We start from the raw sequence: 17057 nt of genomic DNA, 5'->3' as shown, positions 1-17057 counted from the left end.
CATTATGTCTGAGGGTGACTTTGAACTCCTGATCTTCCTGCCTGTACCACCTCAGTGCTGGGACAACAGGTGCACACCACCAAGTTGGTTTAACTCAAGACTAACGTAGAGCCAACTTGGCATCCAGCGCCATTGAAGACCAGACACTGGGCCCTGCTGCAGTCACTCCTCAGAGTTGCTGGGGGTCCCACCAAGAGCCCAGGATCCCAGAATGGGGAGGAGCTTGCCAGTCAATGGGACACCACTGAGCCGTTATGGCCACAGGCTTTCCCAGAGACGTGCAAACAGAAGGGACGCTCCAGGCAAGAAAATGTTGGGGAGACTCCAGGATAGCAGCCTTTTTCACACTGACCCCATCCACTTCTGGGGATCCCTAAGACCAAACTCCAAATTTTATTCTGTTGTCTACAACCCAAACTGCAAAGCACCATGGGAACAGAGAAGTGGGGCCTGGGAAAAGACAATAATTAAATAACACAATGAAAGCTTAAACTTCCAAGTTAATTCTTAGGCATCATTTATAAAAGTTAACAGGGCATATTTAATTTAGGAATTGGCTCACGTCCTTCTCCTTACAGCTCAAACCTCATAAATGAAATATACTGGATCATTGCCCAGCACGGAAATAAAAGTTATGAATAATGTTTCTATCTCAATCATTGTCAGCGCTTTAATATTCCTAATTACTTTAAAAAGCTAGATATTCAATATAGGAAAACTTCTTTCCCCTTTTATCTTTGCTTGTGAGCCTTGTGCAATTTAATAAGGGCCACTCTGTTGTCCTCATCCAGTATAAACTGACGTCCCATCCTCTTATGCTTTGTACTGGATGTAAAGCTTCATTATTATATGGGACGCAGGTTTATGGCCAAGCACGAGGCCACTCCGTTTTCCCGTATTGCTTGCTTGAAGAGCTCCAACAATCCATAAAGCTGGCCTGTCTACCTCCGTCCTTTACCGAGTAGGAAGAAATTAGTGATGGCCCTTAAAGAAATTAGGTAGTGGGGTTCCAAAGTGGGTAGAGCCCCCATGCCCGCCTCAGAGCCAGATCTGTCTCCTTGAGGACTGTCAAAATGATTAATCCTTCAATCCCTTGGCAGCTGCAAAAGGCAGGGCCGGGGCAGGTACCAGATGACGGATATTTACATCCTTCCCTGCCACTTCCGGGAATGTATCCCCGGGAAGAAATTGGGCTGCTGAGGGGCGGAGGGAGAGACAGGTGCAAGAAGAATTGCTCCGGCATTTTCACCCAGGACCCCAGGCCCTTCTTCACACATGCATAATCCCAAGAGTTTGAAAACACTCCCCAAAATATTCTTCGAAGGTCTGTGCCAAAATTGAGAGAGAGAGAAATCTTCAGGGCAGTGATTTGGGGCCCCGACTGTCTTTATGTCACTGGATGTTATCAGTCATTGGCCGCTTTAGAAACAGAGCTGTTTCACTCAGGGGGCTGCCCAGACCCAGGGCGCATACGTCGCATATGAGGGCGTTGCCAAGTCCGTCCTTCCTTCCTTCCTCCCTTCTTCCTTTTCCTCCTTTTCTTTCTTTCCTTCCTTCCCTTCTTTCTTCCTACCTAGTCTAATGTAGCCCAGCCTGGCTTTGAACTCACTGTATATCCGAGAATGGCTTTGAATTCCCGATCCTTCTGCCTGCACCTTCCCAGTGCCAGCATTAAAGGCATGCACTGCCTCACTTAGTTTATATACACACTTAAATTTTTATTACATTTTTTCAGAGAGGGGAGAGACAGAGACAGAGAGAGAGAGAGAGAGAGAGAGAGAGAGAGAGAGAGAGAGAGAGAGAGAGAGAGAGAATATGGTGGTCAGGAGGTAACATGTAGGAGTTGGCTGTCTCCTTCTACTATGTGGATTCTGACGGTTAGACTCAGGTTGTCAGCCTTGGCAATGAACACTCTTACCCACTAGGCCATCCTCACTGGCTGTTCATACACAATCTAGAACAAAGAGGTGTCTGTGTGTGACTCAGCTGCTGTGGGTAGGCTTCAAAGAGTACATAGTACACACTGGGCATGGGAGGCTCCAGCCAGAGAAACAAGCTCAGGCTTGGTGCAACGTTCCTCTACAAAGGCGGTCAAGCTACCTGGCCCATGCTCTGAATTCTGGAGTTTTCATCAATTACACGTCAAAGGATTCCTTAGGATACATGTTGGTTTGGGGATACATCCAGCCCTCTGTATCCATGGGTGTTAAAGGGTCAACCAATAGCATATTGAAAGGATTTTTACTGTTATTGATTTTGGTCTTTTGAGGCTGGCCTCAAACTCACTATGCAGCCAAGGGTGACCCTCCTGTCTCTACCTCTGGAGTGTTGGAGTCACAGGCTTTTGTCAACATGCTCAGTTCACACAGCGCTGGGGATGAACATACAGTAATAATTGCCAGGCAAGCACTCTGCCAGCAGAGTCCCAGCCCAGACCCGACTTGTACTTCCTAAACTGAAAAAAAAAAAAAAATCCAAGTTCTACAACTAACAGGCCCAAAGGATCCAGTGACAGGGAAGGATCAGAAACCACCATAGTGTTGACCAGCCAGGCCTGCTGAAATACACTTAGTAAACTACAGAATGGAAGTCTAGACAGTTACTAAAAATTTTAAGGGGATTAATGCTTATTGACAAGGAAATAAGTGTACAACTCAGGACTGAATTAAAGGAGCGAGTTTCAGACTAGTACACACGAGGGATCCAGGTCGAGCACTGTAGGCAAATGTCAGAGAAATGCCACTGCTGTTACCATCCAAAGTCCAGGACAGGGGATCCTAGCTGTGACCCAGAATCTATGCTCTTGACAAACTTTGATTTTTCTTTTGGTTTTTCAAGACAGGGTTTCTCTGTGTAGCCCTGGTTGTCCTGAATTTGCTTTGTAGACCAGGCTGGCCTCGAACTCACAGCAGTCTGCCTGCCTCTGCCTACCGAGTGCTGGGATTAAAGGCATGTGCTACCACGCCAGGCTTGATTTTTCTTTTTAACATGAACAGGTATAACTTAAAAAATCAATGGGAAAAAAAATCCAAACCAAGCAAGTCTGGTATTTCCAGTTGAAGACAACCTGAATCTTTCCCATCTCGTGTAGAGACCTGACCTGAGCTCTCCACCTGGAGAGACACTCCTCCCTGCGCTCTGCAGAGCAGTGGGTGGCTGTCCAGCCACACAAGCAGCTCCTCCTCTTACATCAAATCTGGTCATAATTGTGTTTCCCGGTTGATTCCTCTCCCAACCATGGTGTTTCAGGGTCAAAGCTTCTACACAGACTCTTCTTTCCCCTGAGAGAAACTATGCTTTCATGTTGAAAACCTATTTCAGAGGCTGGAGAGTCATCTCATTGGCTACAAACATTCGCCAAACTTTCCTTGGCTCCAGTAGTATATGCCTTTGAGTAGATCCCAGGGAACAGGGGCCTTTGAACCACCCATAGCCACACAGAGATGGTGGCCCTCAGCCCCTCAGGAGAATTTAGAGAAGAGGGAACAAGCCGTGGGTTTGACCAGTCCCCAGGTGTGATGACACAGGAGGGTTGAATTATCCTTGGCTTACTCTCAGAAGTAACCCGGGTGTTTGGTAAATGCCCTCTGCTGCAAGACCTGATCAGCACTATAGAATCCCACTCACCAAAGGTCGCCAGGCAACAAACCAGAGATGACAAAGATAGTATCTGAAAGGCCCCCAGACCCATCCAGCCTGAGAGAGACTGTAGGCCTCCTCCCTTCCTTCTCAGGGCACCCTTACCGTTGCGGCACACAGGCCCAGCCCAGCGGGCACTCCCACACCAGCCTCATGTTTCTTCCCCAACGATCCACTGTCAGCAAAATTACACCAAACGAAACATGGACGACGATGAGGACATGTCACTGGACAAGTCCTGCCTTGTGCTTCCTGCAATCCCATCCCACAGAAAAACCGTGTGAACACTAACTCACACATGCCTCAGGCTCATTCTTTCTTGCACGGCCTTCCTTCTCAGCCACAACCTTTCTTTTAAGGCAGTGGAGTGGGTGGAAAGGAGACAGTGCAGCCATTTGGGGGTCCCCTACACATTACAAAGGGTTTCTTGGAAGCTCCAAGCTAATATGGCCCCTCCCCCACCCCAGTACAGGAGAGTCACCAAGACTTTGGGCAAAGCCACACATCCTGTGCCTTCATGCCTTCCTTTGGCTGCCATTTTCTCATGCCCTGCCTAGGCATAGACATCAGCACCACGTATCAAATCTGCATATCAAAAAACCACAACTGGATTTACCTGGGCCCAGCCGAGAGCAGGAGACGGCACACACTGTGTCAGGCCAATGTGTGTGAACCCAGCATTCCCCTCCCTAAGGTTTTACAACCATCACACCCTCTGTGGGATAGGGGACACAGGGGTGACTCCCAATATGTGTTAACAGTGGGGCTTAGACCTCTCGTGGGTTGGCCTAGATACGCTTTCACTTCAGCCACCATAGAAAAGATCCTACACCAACTCAAAGAATGGGGCTCCAATGCTGTTCAAGGCCTCTGAAAAGCCAATGGGATCACAGGATTGACGGGTTATTTACTGGTTATAGGACGTACCCATGGAAGGGGGTCCTCTGAGGTTGTTGGAGAAAGAGGAGGCGGGGGAGGATGCATCTCCAGCTGTACTCTTTGTGGTGGGTTTCTTTTTTCTTTTTCTTTTTCTTTTTTTTTTGTAATATTTACTTATATATTATTTATATACATTCTGCTCGCATGCGTGCCTGTCTGCCAGAAGAGGGCGCCAGATCTCATTGTAGATGGTTGTGAACCACCATGTAGTTGCTGGGAATTGAACTCAGGACCTTTTGAAAAACAGACAGTGCTCTTAACCTCTGAGCCATCTCTCCAGCCCCTGTGGTGGGCTTCTTAACTTTTGGCTGACACACCTCTCTTTGAGGGGACTAGCGCCACAATAAAGCTAACGTGCCATGCTGCTATGGGTCACTGGGTCGTCCAAAGGTGTACCTGCTTCCTAACCAGGCAGGTTTCTCTGAGAAATGGGCGTCTTCCATGCATGGAGATATAGAAACACAGTGTCCTACCCCTAGGGGTGCCCCTTTCTCTTACTAGTGGGGACACAGAGGTAGCCACCAACCTCACATACCAGCCCCTTGCACATCAATGAACACCCACGAAACTGAGTCTCTGAACCAGCCAAGCCAAGGGTCAGGCTTAATGACAACCTGGATCTGTGAACACACACAACATCCCAAGCTCATCTCAAACCTCAGAGCCATATGTATACAGGTGGGGTCACCAAAAGAAAATGTTATAAATGACCCCATAGCTCTCCAGACCCCAGGAACCTCCTCCCTAACCCCCGTAGAGCCCTTGACCCCAACAAATGCTGCATCTGGCTTCTTTCTGACATCCCAAGTCACCCCCCACCTGACACAGAATAACTGTGCATACGCCACCACCCTCTCGCATGTCAGAACCGTGGGTCACTGATACCCAAGGCCCCCAGACTCACCGCTAGAGCAGTCAGGACCTCCCCATCCAGGCTCACAGTGGCAGGTGTCTGGGGAGACGCAGCGGCCGTGCATACACTCCTCGGTGCACAGGGCTGAGGGCACAGGAGGGAAGAAAAGCAGACAGTGAAAACCAGCCATCTGGGCACAGAGCAGAAACCACTTTATCATGGGTCCCTGGTGCCAGGGATGCTCCAGACAGCTCTTTGGCTTGTGGGATAAACATCAAATTTAATATAACCTGAGTTGTTTAACTCTGAAATGCATCTGGCAAGAGGGCATTGTGTCTGTCCCAACCTCACTTCCTAAAATGAAACCCCAGCTTGAGACAGCGCAGTCTTGGTTTTTTTAGTAACATCCCCTTCAGGGGCTGGAGATGTAGCTCAGTTGACACAGCGTCCCCAGCACCGCAGAAGCCATGTGTGCCATCACACACTTAATCCTGGCACTCCGGAGGTGGAGAAGAGTGAGAGCATAGGGTCATTCTCAGCTACACAGTAAGCTGGAGGCTCGTCATGGACTACAGGAGACCCACCCTAAAAATACAGTCTCCTTCAGGCAAGATGTGGCGATACACACCCAAGAGCCCAGGACTCAGGAGTGTTTTGTTTCGTTTTTGTTTTTAAAGATTTATTTATTTAATGTATATGAGTGCTCTAGGAGCATGTACACCTGCCTGCCAGAAGAGAGCATTAGATCACACTATAGACAGTTGCAAGCCACTATGCGGTTGACAGGAATTGAACTCAGGACCTCGGGAAGAGCAGCTAGTGCTCTTAACCTCTGAGCCATCTCTCCAGCCCAGGGCTCAGGAGTTTAAGTAAGGGAAGAGGATCAAGATGAATTTGAGGCCAGTCTAGACTAAAAAATCCCCATCTCAGAGAGAGACAGACTGAGAGAGAGAGAGACAGACAGACAGAGAGACAGAAACAGAGACTACGAGACCAAGAGACAGAGACAGAAGAGAAAGAAAAAAGAAAAGGAAAAACCAGTAGTGGTGAAATGGTGGGGAGGGGCTGGAGAGATGGTTCAGTGGTTAAGAGTACTTGCTGCTGCTCTTCCAGAGGACTTGAGTTCAGTTCCTAGTACCCACATCTGGCAGCTCACAACCACTTTGCAACTCCAGTTTCCAGGGGACCCAATGTCTTTTTCTGGTATCCACTGGCATTCACATACATATGGCATACACCCATATAGACAGACACAGACACATATGATTAAAAATAAAATAAACCTAAAGATGTAAAAACTTCAGTGTTTAATTGGTGGAGTTCACACACAAGCCAGTGCCACTCACTCCACTCCCAAACTCTTGCCACATCTGCTCAGCAAACCTGCATCCTCCCCCACCCCCATCCCCACCATGTTTTGCTGGCCCCAGTTTCTCCCCACTCAAGCCCCTCATGTAGCAGGCTGCCTGGCAAGAGCAGACACTGTGCCCCCACCACCACCTTCCTGCCCCCCCTCCTCAAACATCCCTATTTTGGGGTTCTCAAATGTCAGCAAATCTGCAAAGTATACAAATGCTGAGGGGGGAAAGCAACAGCTAATTATAAGAAAGTAATTAAGAGAGACATCCACGATGATGATAATTGTAATTAGAAAGCGCCTGGCAATTTCTTATCACGCAGTCAAATGCTAGAGCCTTGGAGCCGCCAGGCTAGGCAGCGAGCGAAGTTTCCGTCCACCGCACTGGCACCGAGGAGCCTTATTGACAGCCAGCGTGAGGAAGGGAGATTAGTGTTCCTTCCTTTCGATAGAATCCACATTTTCCAAGGTCACCCTTTGCTTCCCAAGAGATCTGCCCTACCACCTAATCCATCAGCCAAGAATTACAGAAAACCCCCACACACACATGCTACCCCCACTAATTTTGCAAGCTTGGGAAATCAGCAGCTACCATCAACCTTGTCAGTCTCCCGGGTGGGCTTGAGATAAAGGGCTTTTACTCTGAAAGCTGTGTGGATTCATCTTGCTGTCTGTTTCTGGCTTGGGACAAGAAACAGGTAGCCTGGTAGGGAGAGTCCGGATTAGCTGCCACTCCCCCACCTGCCTGGCCTAGATGCTTACTGGTGTAACAATGGGCCAAGTTATGGTTATTGGGGAGGGCGGCTCGTCTTTTAGCCCTCCCCTAATGCAGATGCTGAGCCTAGAGCTACTGCTCTTATAGTTGTTGCCTTAGCTCTGTCTAGGTCTCCAGGCAAGAAAGACACCAGGAGAGCCACTTCAGATGGCTCACAGGTCATGGGTCTGCATAGGCCGCCCCTACACAATCTGCACAAGTGGCTATTGAGGAAAGCCCTGGTTTGTGCTAACCACCTTCACAGCCCCAGTGCTGGACATGCCTAGGGATGGCTCCCAGCTCCCTGACTAGGGAACCAGGCTGAGCCTGGATCTGGGGACCAACTCCATTCAGAGCCACAGTGACTTGCTCAGTGGGTATTACCAAGACCCTAGCAAGTCACCGCTATGCCAAGGACATTCGAAATGGATTCAAATGGGTCTGTGTCCCTGGTACACATAGGAAGGCAGGTACCCATCTCTTGTTGCCCAGCTCATGCCAGCCCCTTGGGCTCTGCCAGGTCCCTGGCCTTGGTGCGCTCTCTCTCTCTCTCTCTCTCTCTCTCTCTCTCTCTCTCTCTCTCTCTCTCTCTCTCTCTCTCCTGTCACTATCCCTTGCAGGCTGAGGCCCCTGTGAGATGCACAGCTGGGCCTGTTTAGGCCACAGCTTGTCAGCCTCATCTCAGCAAAGATACCTCCCAGCTGTTTGCCTCCTGAGTGCGGAAAGCCCAAACGTTGGCGGTGGGGGTCTCTGTCAAGGTGGTGGGAGCCTTCCATAAATTCTAAACCTGCAGGGTGCCAGGCATAGAAGACACAAAAGAGGAAAGAGAACGCCATGCCCAGGCCCTTCACTGTATGCACGGAGAAACTGAGGCTCAGGGACCCATTATCTCAGGTATATATACAGCCTGTCAGTCAGTCAGTCAGTCAGTCAGCCTGTCAGTCAGTCAGTCAGTCAGGAACTTAGGATGAACTCCACGGAGATAGAGGCCACCGAAGGGGGAGGGAGGGAGGTGAGTAGGTTCAGACAGTGCAACCTTTTTTAAAAATTCAGACTCAGCATCTCCCCATCCTGGCTAAGGGCAAGAGCATAGGGACCAAGGCAGCCCAGGAGCTCTGCAGCGGGCCCTGGGAGGCTAAGCGAGAGTGGGCGCCAGGCCAGACCCACAACTTCCACACACTGAGCACCCCGCAAGGGGAGGGGGAAGGGGCTTTGGCCTCCTGAAAGGACGGAAGTGGGAGGAGCAAGGGCTCAGCCAAGTTCCTGTCTGCCTTCCCATCTCCTCAGATCCCAGAGACCTGGGACATTAGCCTCACCCCTGCACCCTCTCCATGGCCAGCAGGAATGGCCTTTGGGTAGTCTGGGCAAGTCATATAGAGCACAGCCTCCTCCCTGGGTCCCTTCCAGGGCCCCAGAGATGCAGAGTACAGATCTGTCAAGCATCACCCCACATACTGCAGCCACAGCCCCTCGCTTGGCCCTGTGTTCGGAACATTGGCCCCCAGGCCCGCACATGCAGGGCAGCCACTCACAAGTCCCAGACCCACTTCCAGGCATGTGGCTGGGGTCCCTGGGGGTCTCACTATCCCCTTTCTTCTCTTTCTCATTGTCCTACTACAGTGCCCGCACTATCTGCTTGTTAAAACCTCGATCCATTCATATTTCATAGGTGTTGTTTAGACAGATGTTTGAGTCCTGAAATATTGATGACAAACACCCGGGGCTGGGATTGATAGATCTGGCATTTGGGCTACTGTTTGAACACCTGGGGAAGAGAGGCGGAGAGTCAACTGAAGGTTAGTGAAGATACCATGACCCCTGGGGCTGGGGCTGGGGCTGGGGCTGGGGCTGGGGCTGGGGCTGGGGCTGGGGCTGGGGCTGGGGCTGGGCCTGGGCCTGGGCCTGGGGCTGGGCCTGGGGGCAGCCTAACTCTCACCCCAGGATCCCAAATGAGCCAGTGATGGAGCAGCCCCTCCTCAGATGCCTGGGACTCCCACAGTAACTGTCCCTTGAGTAACAGGCTCCTTTTTTTTTTTTTGACTCCGGATTGCCATATAGCTGACCCTCTGGAGGGACTGGGTTAGGACGCTGCTGTAGTCAGATTTAGCCACTTTGTGAGTTCTTTCTTCCACCCTTTTAAGCCCCTAATACTAAATAAGAGAAAAAAGGATAGACAAGAAAGAGACGAGATCCCTGAATGAAGCCAGGGGTTGGAAAGGGGGTGACGTTACCTTCAGACTACTTCCTGCCTATCAGGGGTGACGAGCTCCTTGGGGCGAGTTTAATCTTCACCATCAAGATATTTAATCTCTTCTTTGTGCACAATGACTTAACAAACTGCAACCAACAACAACCAAAACCAACCCTGCCACTCAGGGCCCTAGCATTTTTATACTCTCTGAAAAGTTCCCAGAATTCCAAATGTCTCACAATCGTAGAAACTATCTGCAGCTGGCAAAACCATGCCCCTGCTAGAGCATGCGGCAAATCATAGTCAGCTGCTGCAAAGCAGCCCCAAATCCCCAACACCTGGGATTAAAACAAAAGCATATTCTTATAATATTTCTTTGGTTTTTTTTTTAAATAAACCAAAATTCCAAAATTCTCACTACACTCTGCCACCCCTGACTCCCTCTCCCCGGCTCCTGCAGCTTTACAGGAGGCTTTAGTCAAGTCTCTCTTTCCACCGCACGCCCACGTGCTCATGGGCAGGCACAGCAGCGCAGACTTGATGGGGCCACCCTCAGGTCAAGGGGAATGGGCAGCAACTCCTACTCTCCAGCCCTAGTAAGAAAACCAAATTTCTGCCTCCTCAACCCCTCTCAGTGCCCTCCCATCCAATCTTGCTTCTAGCATCTTCCAACCTCCTGGCATGCTGGGAAAACTGCCGCAGGTTGGTGGAGTTAGACCAGATGGCATCTAGGACCCAGGAGCTCACCCTACAGGTGTTATTCAGTGGCTCCGCTCACCTCCATCTCTTAACCCCCTCTCCATTCAGTGGGGGGGGGGGGGGGGGAATAGTGACAGGCTAGACTTCACAGGCTGTGGTGAGCAAGTGAACAGATAAAGAACAGTGTTCATAGCCGGGTGGTGGTGGTGCACGCCTTTAATCCCAGCACTTGGGAGGCAGAGGCAGGTGGATCACTGAGTTCGAGGCCAGCCTGGTCTACAAAGTGAGTCCAGGACAGCCAAGGCTACACAGAGAAACCCTGTCTTGAAAAACAAAAAACAAACAAACAAACAAACAAAAAGAACAGTGTTCATAGGGCATAGCAGGTACACCGGGCAGGTACCTCAGGCCTCATGGCATCACCCTGTGACACTTGAGCCTTTTCTCTCTCTCTCTCTCTCTCTCTCTCTCTCACACACACACACACACACACACACACACACACACACACACACACACCCTCACTCCTATCCTTCATTGTGCTCTATGGTGGGTGGTCTGCGGGAATCTGCTGGAAGAACCCTGATGGGAGAGAATGCCATAACCTAAGTTGGAATCTGAGATTTACTAACTACTATCACTCCACCAGCACCATAAGCAAATGAGCCCTTCCATGCCTTGAGAACAGTGGTACCCACTTCATAGTCGTTGCAAAGATTAAATGAAAGGTTTCGGGGCTGGCGAGACGGCTCAGTGGATAAAGGTACCAGCCTGATGACATAAATTCAATCCCTGAAACCCACGTGGTGGACGGAGAGAACCAACTCCCATAAATGGAGCTCTGACCTCCACAAATACACTGTGGTACATGCATGTCTCTTCCCCACGCCACGAAATAAGTAAATGTAATACATAAAAACACTTAGATGAACACCCAGAAAATTCTCTCTCGATCAATCTCTGTCTCTGTCTCTCTCTGTTGCTCTCTGTCTCTGTCTGTCTGTCTGTCTGTCTGTCTGTCTCTCTCTCTCTCTCTCTCTCTCTCTCTCTCTCATACACATACACACACACACACACACAGAATCATCACACATGCCTGTAAGGTATATACTATAGGATCTGGGATAGACGTCCAGGACAGAGGACAGCTGCTACCATAGCACCATTTCCTGGATGCCACCGTTTTCTGAGCACCTACTTTATGCTGGGCCTAGAGATTTCACACCAGTTACCTTAACTTTTGCTCCATAGTTTTATGTCAACTTGATACAAGCTCAAGTAGTTAGGGAGGAGGGAACTTCAATTAAGAAAATGTCTCCAAACTGGGCACAGTAGTGCATACCTGTAATCCCAGCACCCAGAGAGGCAGTGGCAGGCAGATCTCTATAAGTTCAAGGCCAGCCTGGTTTACAAAGCGAAACCAGAACAGCCATGGCATCACAGAGAAACCCCGTCTCAAAACAAAACAAAAAAACCCCAAAACCAAATAACCTTACCCCACAAAAAGAAAAGAAAAGAAAATGTTTCCCCAAAATATCAGGCTTGTAGGCAAGCCTGTAGAGCATTTTCTTACTTAGCTATTGATGGGGGAGGGCCCAGCCCATTATGGCCAGTGCCATCTCTGGACTGTCGGTCCTGGGGTCTATAAAAAAACAGACTGAGCAAACCATGGTCAGCAAGCCAGTGAGCAGCATCCCTCCATGGCCTCTGCATCAGCTCCTGCCTCCAGGTTTCTGCCCTGCTTGAGTTCCTGTCCTGCCTCCCTTTGATGAACAGTGATGCAATAGAGTAGGCCAAGCAAACCCTTTCCTTCCCAAGTTGTTTTTGGTCATGATCTTTCGTCACAGCAATAGTTCCTCAAACTAAGAAAAACTCAACCAAAGGCCATCCCAGCATGCTTTTTTTCATAGTTTTTTCAAACGCTAACCTCAGGGATATCCCCTCTGAGGTCTCCATCCCCAGGGGGGAGTGGAGTGGGGGGAGGGGACAGAGGCTGCTTCCTCCTCAGTTTTGGCAAGCCGCCACACAGTAGGTGCTCAGTGTCTATGGGTCCCACACTCTTCTGCCACAGCAGAACTCAGTGTAGTATGTGTAGCCTGGCCTCAGAACAAGGTCACAGAGAAGCCCTCCACTCTACGATCTATCCTTTGGCTCAACATGGGCTAGCCCACAGGCCAGGTAGCCCACAGGCCAGGTGGCCCACAGGCCAGGTAGCCCACAGGCCAGGTAGCCCACAGGCCAGGTGGCCCACAGGCCAGGTGGCCCACAGGCCAGGTGGCTGGAGAAGAGAGTGGGGTGGGGGCTATGGAGTGGGAGAGAGGGGGCGACTGCATCTATTCCAGGGACATCAAGCCTTTCATCCTCCTCTACCCTGTGTCTTCAATACTAAATCAGGATTACATCCTACAAGGGATGAAGGCTGACTCTGTGGAGGACCACACAAGCTATCTCCTGCCCGCCCCTGCCTCAGGTGATACCAACACAGCTGCACCCACTACTGTAGACGCTCTCCTTTCCTTTTCCTACAGCTTGGCAAAGCTTCTCTCTTGATACCACAACGAGATAATTTCTTTCCTTCCTCTGGAAATGGCACTGGCTGACCTGCTGCCTGTTTGTTTGTTTGTTTTTGTAAGTAAAGTTTTATTGGCACACAGGCACATCCATTCAGTTCCATATCCCCAAGCTGCTTTTGAACAACACGAATAGGGTGGAGAGAAAGAGTCAGCTGAGCCCAGAACATTGACTCCCAGGCATTTTATGGAGGAGAGGGCCCTGCTGCTGAAGGTTACTGATTGGGGAACTATGGACCATTAAGATTCCTTCTTTTTTTTTCCTCTATTTTACCACAAAATCACTCCCCAGTATGACCAGACAGTAAAACAAGTCCAAAAGACATAAGAAGGCCAAAAGCAAATCAGCCCTGCATTGGTCCACCCACCGGAAGCAGGGGCGCACAGCCAGGCAGCAGAATTTGCAGCAGCCACTATGCTGACCTAGTACTTTATTTTAGTACCCATCTCCTCTCCTGGGAACCAGAGACAAGTAACATGCAGGAGTCGTTGACGACCTGGCTGTGATCAGTGGCTTTGTGCAGGTGGCACCAGTCACTGTAGTGAGTGTGACAGGACAAGAGTGAGCAACCCTTCCTCTCTGCCAGGTGCTGAACATACCCTGCCCAAATCCTGGGTCCGGTCCTCTGCCAAGTGGAAAATGCCCCACCTTTGAGATGAGGTCGTATGTTCTCCAGCCTGACCTCAAACTCGCTATATAGCAGAGGATTTGCCTTTAATTCGTCACCCTTCTGCTTCTACCTCCCAAACGCTGGAGTCACAGTGCATGCCGCCACAGCCAGGTGAGGCAGTGCTGGGGACAGAACCCAGGATGCCAGGTATGGTAGGCAAACACGCTACCAACTGAGCTGCTTCTGCAGCCCTCTCCCCAGCCTTATAAACAAAACAAAGCAAAACAAAACAAAAATTAAAAAAAAACCCACTTTATCATTAAACTCTCCCCAGTGACCCTCCCCGTTGCACCCTCCATCTCTTGCTGGTAGCTAACTGGTCCAGAGCCCACACATGTGCATGATGCTAAATGGCTGCTCTTATCCACATGCTGCCTTGCCACCGGGGCCTCAGGTGGAGGTGAGCAAGGGATAGTACCAGACTTGGTGATGACTTGCAGTAAGAACTTAGCTGAGCTCCTCCCTCCTCCCTCCATTTCCGTGTCTGAAATGAAGGGGTTGGTGGTGTGAGCCACCGTCACTCTAGATCTAGGTGTACAGGGCTGTGGTGCGGCAGCTTTGGGGTTGGGGGCCAATTCAAATGAAGTTCGAGGACAGCGGAAGAGATAGCTCAGTCAGTAGAGGATCCAAGTTCAAGCCTGAGAGCCAATGTAAAAAAAAAGAAAAAAGAAAGAAAAAGAAAAGCCAGGGGTGATGCTACCTGTCCTCCTAGGGCTGAGGTAGATCCCTGAGGCTTACTGGTCCACCAGAGCCAGCCTTGCTGACTTGGTGAGTCCCAGGCCCATGAAAGACTAAAAGAAAAGGTGGACACAGCCAGAGGAACAATATTCAAAGTCATCCTATAGCCTCCACACATACATGCATGTGTGTACACATACACACACACACACACACACACACACACACACACACACACACACACACACACGAAGAAGCAGGAGAGGGAGGAAGAGCGACGTGAACACATAGAAATACGTATGCACACACATACAAAATGCCTCTCTCTGTGGGGACCATGTGCCCTGAGGCGCTGACAGCAGCTGACGTGGCAGTCTTTGGAGAAGGAGGCGCTTGCACTGGCAGTTGGGTCCCAGGATGAGAGCTTGGCACCAAGCAAATACTCAAGTCAGACTTGGGGTCCCCTCAGCAGACAAGCTAGAGAGACGACACTGGCCCTTCCTGCCTACTGGCTGGCCCTCATGGTGGAGAGCCCCTGAATCAATTCTTCATTCTATTAGTATTCCACCCGAGACGACCTGTGAGTCCCCAAGGTGCTCATGGTAATATATTTTGCCTGGCTGCTTGCAAATGGTCTCACTAGCTAATGGAACAATAAAATTCCCTCACATGAAAAGGTCGAGACAAATAAAGACAACTCCCATGTTTGCTAGCCCCACACCTAGTGAGGGCTGGAGAAGGCTTAGGGTCTAGACACAGTGGCCTCGGGATTCCATGGCATATGGCTTCTGGAACTCCCCATGACCCCTCTTTCCCCTGTGCCCCTGGGCACATTGATCAGCCCGACATTAGCATTCCTGGCAGGAGCCACAGACCAGGTTGTCATTGGATTCTGCTTAGAAACAAAATGACCTCCATCCAAGTGGGCCTAAGTGCCAATTCTGAGGTGACATGCTTAGCATGAATTATTCCACCATGGCCAAGGTCGCACATCCCTATATGACATGTATGTATGGTGTCTGTGTCTGTGGAGGGGCTTAGGGATATCCCTAGGGTTCTAAAACAATCTGTAGATGAGTTTCACCCAGTCTTTTGTAATCACCATCCCTGAGTTCCACCCTCAGCCAGGAAGAGCCAAGGCAGCGGGCTTCTCTTCTTAGCATGGCTAGACTTGGCTTGGAGTGGCTATGACCATGAGGCAAACAGTCAAGTTTAGGAAAGCAGCGACTCCCTGGCAGGGCTGGAGGGATGTGAAGGGCACAAAACCTCCTGGTCTGGAGACCCTGGGATGAAAATTCCCATCCCTCCTTGCCTGCTGCCCTCTGAGCAGACCCCAGCACCTCATCTTCCTTTCATGGTACCCTAGCTGACTGCTACCCTGTGGTGGTGTAGGTTTGTGTATGTATTTGCCTCTGGGTTCCTGCTCTGCCACTTATTCACTGTGTGTCTTCAGACCCTCCGTTTCCTCACCTGCCACAGCTGTAATCCAGGAACGTTACCTCGAACACCAAGTAAGGTAAGACCCGCAAAGCGCCTACCTCTGGATGGAGCACACAGCCGCGCCCCCCTGCCCCCCCTGCCCCCCCCCCCCCCCCGCTCTCACTACTGTTAACATTCTTCTTCTCTGGACTACATAGAGGACCCAGGACATCATGGCCCCGTTGTAACACTTTCAGCTCAGAGGACAATCTGAAGACCTGGGTTAAGGCCAGGAAGAATTCCTTGTCAGTGGACGCAAGGAGGGAGAGACAGCCTTAACTGGGAGAGCAAGGGTTCTGGGCACTGGGAATAGAAGAAGCCACAGTCCAGCTCAGCTCGATGGTTAACAATCATGCAGCTAGGTGAACGCCGATGTATATATAGATAACCTTTTCTCTTCTTGGTCTCAGAGAACAGAATGGAAGAAGGCCATGTACGACCCAGCTGCCAAAACTTATATCTCGCAGAGGTCCAAGATTTGTGCTGTGTACCTAGGGAATGTGTGTGTAAACGTGTTTACTATAATACCGCCTCCTCCAGGAAGCTCCTCATGATGGCACAATCCAACCCTGCCCCATGCTGGCCTAGGTCCTTGCTATCCAGCACCTGGGTGGCCACAGAGCTCACAGCACTGATTTCTCCACTCTACTCACCAGCTCCTACCAACCCCACAAAGTCAAGAACAAGGTCTCTATTCCATACCTCAGTGTCCCAGCACCGAACCAGACATGACAGGAGCAAAGTCAACGGGAGCTGGACCTCTGCCCTTCCCCACTGAGGGCCCACTGTCTCCTAGGTGGGCCATGCCAGTCCGCTTGAGGGTAAATGTATACCTTAGCTAAAAGACCTGGCTATGCAAAGCCCCAGCCCCATGGTGGGATGGCAAAGGGAGTTTTTGCTTGTTTGCTTTTTGTTTTTGAAACAGAGTGTTACGTAGTCCAGGCTGGTCTCTGCTTACTATGTCGCTGAAGGGGATCTTGAACATCAGATCCTCCTGCCAATGCCTTCTGGGTGCTGCGATTATGGGCTTATGTCACCACATCCTTCCGGTGCTGAGGATGGACAAGATCCAGGCCTTCCGGAATGCTAGGCAAGCACTCTACCAACTTAGCTACATCCCAGCTCTGAGAAATGCTTTGTAGAAAAATGCCAGCAACTGTATCTGACCAAGACTGTCTTGTCACAGGCAAACCCAGTGGGGAGGACGGCATCCTCCCACCCCATTCT

The 17057-nt window shown here is 50.3% G+C and overlaps 1 protein-coding gene across 14 annotated transcripts in view; it reads right to left on the bottom strand.

Annotated features, from left to right (window-relative positions):
- The window catches only part of MEGF11 (multiple EGF like domains 11), a 331126-nt gene that overhangs the window by 168684 nt on the left and 145385 nt on the right, over positions 1–17057 (bottom strand). For all 14 annotated transcript variants that reach the window (XR_014779613.1, XR_014779614.1, XM_084783853.1 and 11 more), the window contains exon 5: positions 5483–5575. Coding sequence is in view for 12 of the 14 variants with exons in the window: in XM_084783853.1 (XP_084639979.1) it covers positions 5483–5575 (93 nt within the window). In the remaining 2 variants the exon portion in view is untranslated. The remainder of the gene's footprint in view (positions 1–5482; positions 5576–17057) is intronic.

Source organism: Acomys minous (genome assembly GCF_964271855.1).
Source record: "Acomys minous genome assembly, chromosome: 5".
NCBI lineage: Eukaryota > Metazoa > Chordata > Mammalia > Rodentia > Muridae > Acomys > Acomys minous.
The sequence above is the reverse complement of the archived record's forward strand: the minus strand, read 5'-3'. Positions and strand labels throughout refer to the sequence as shown.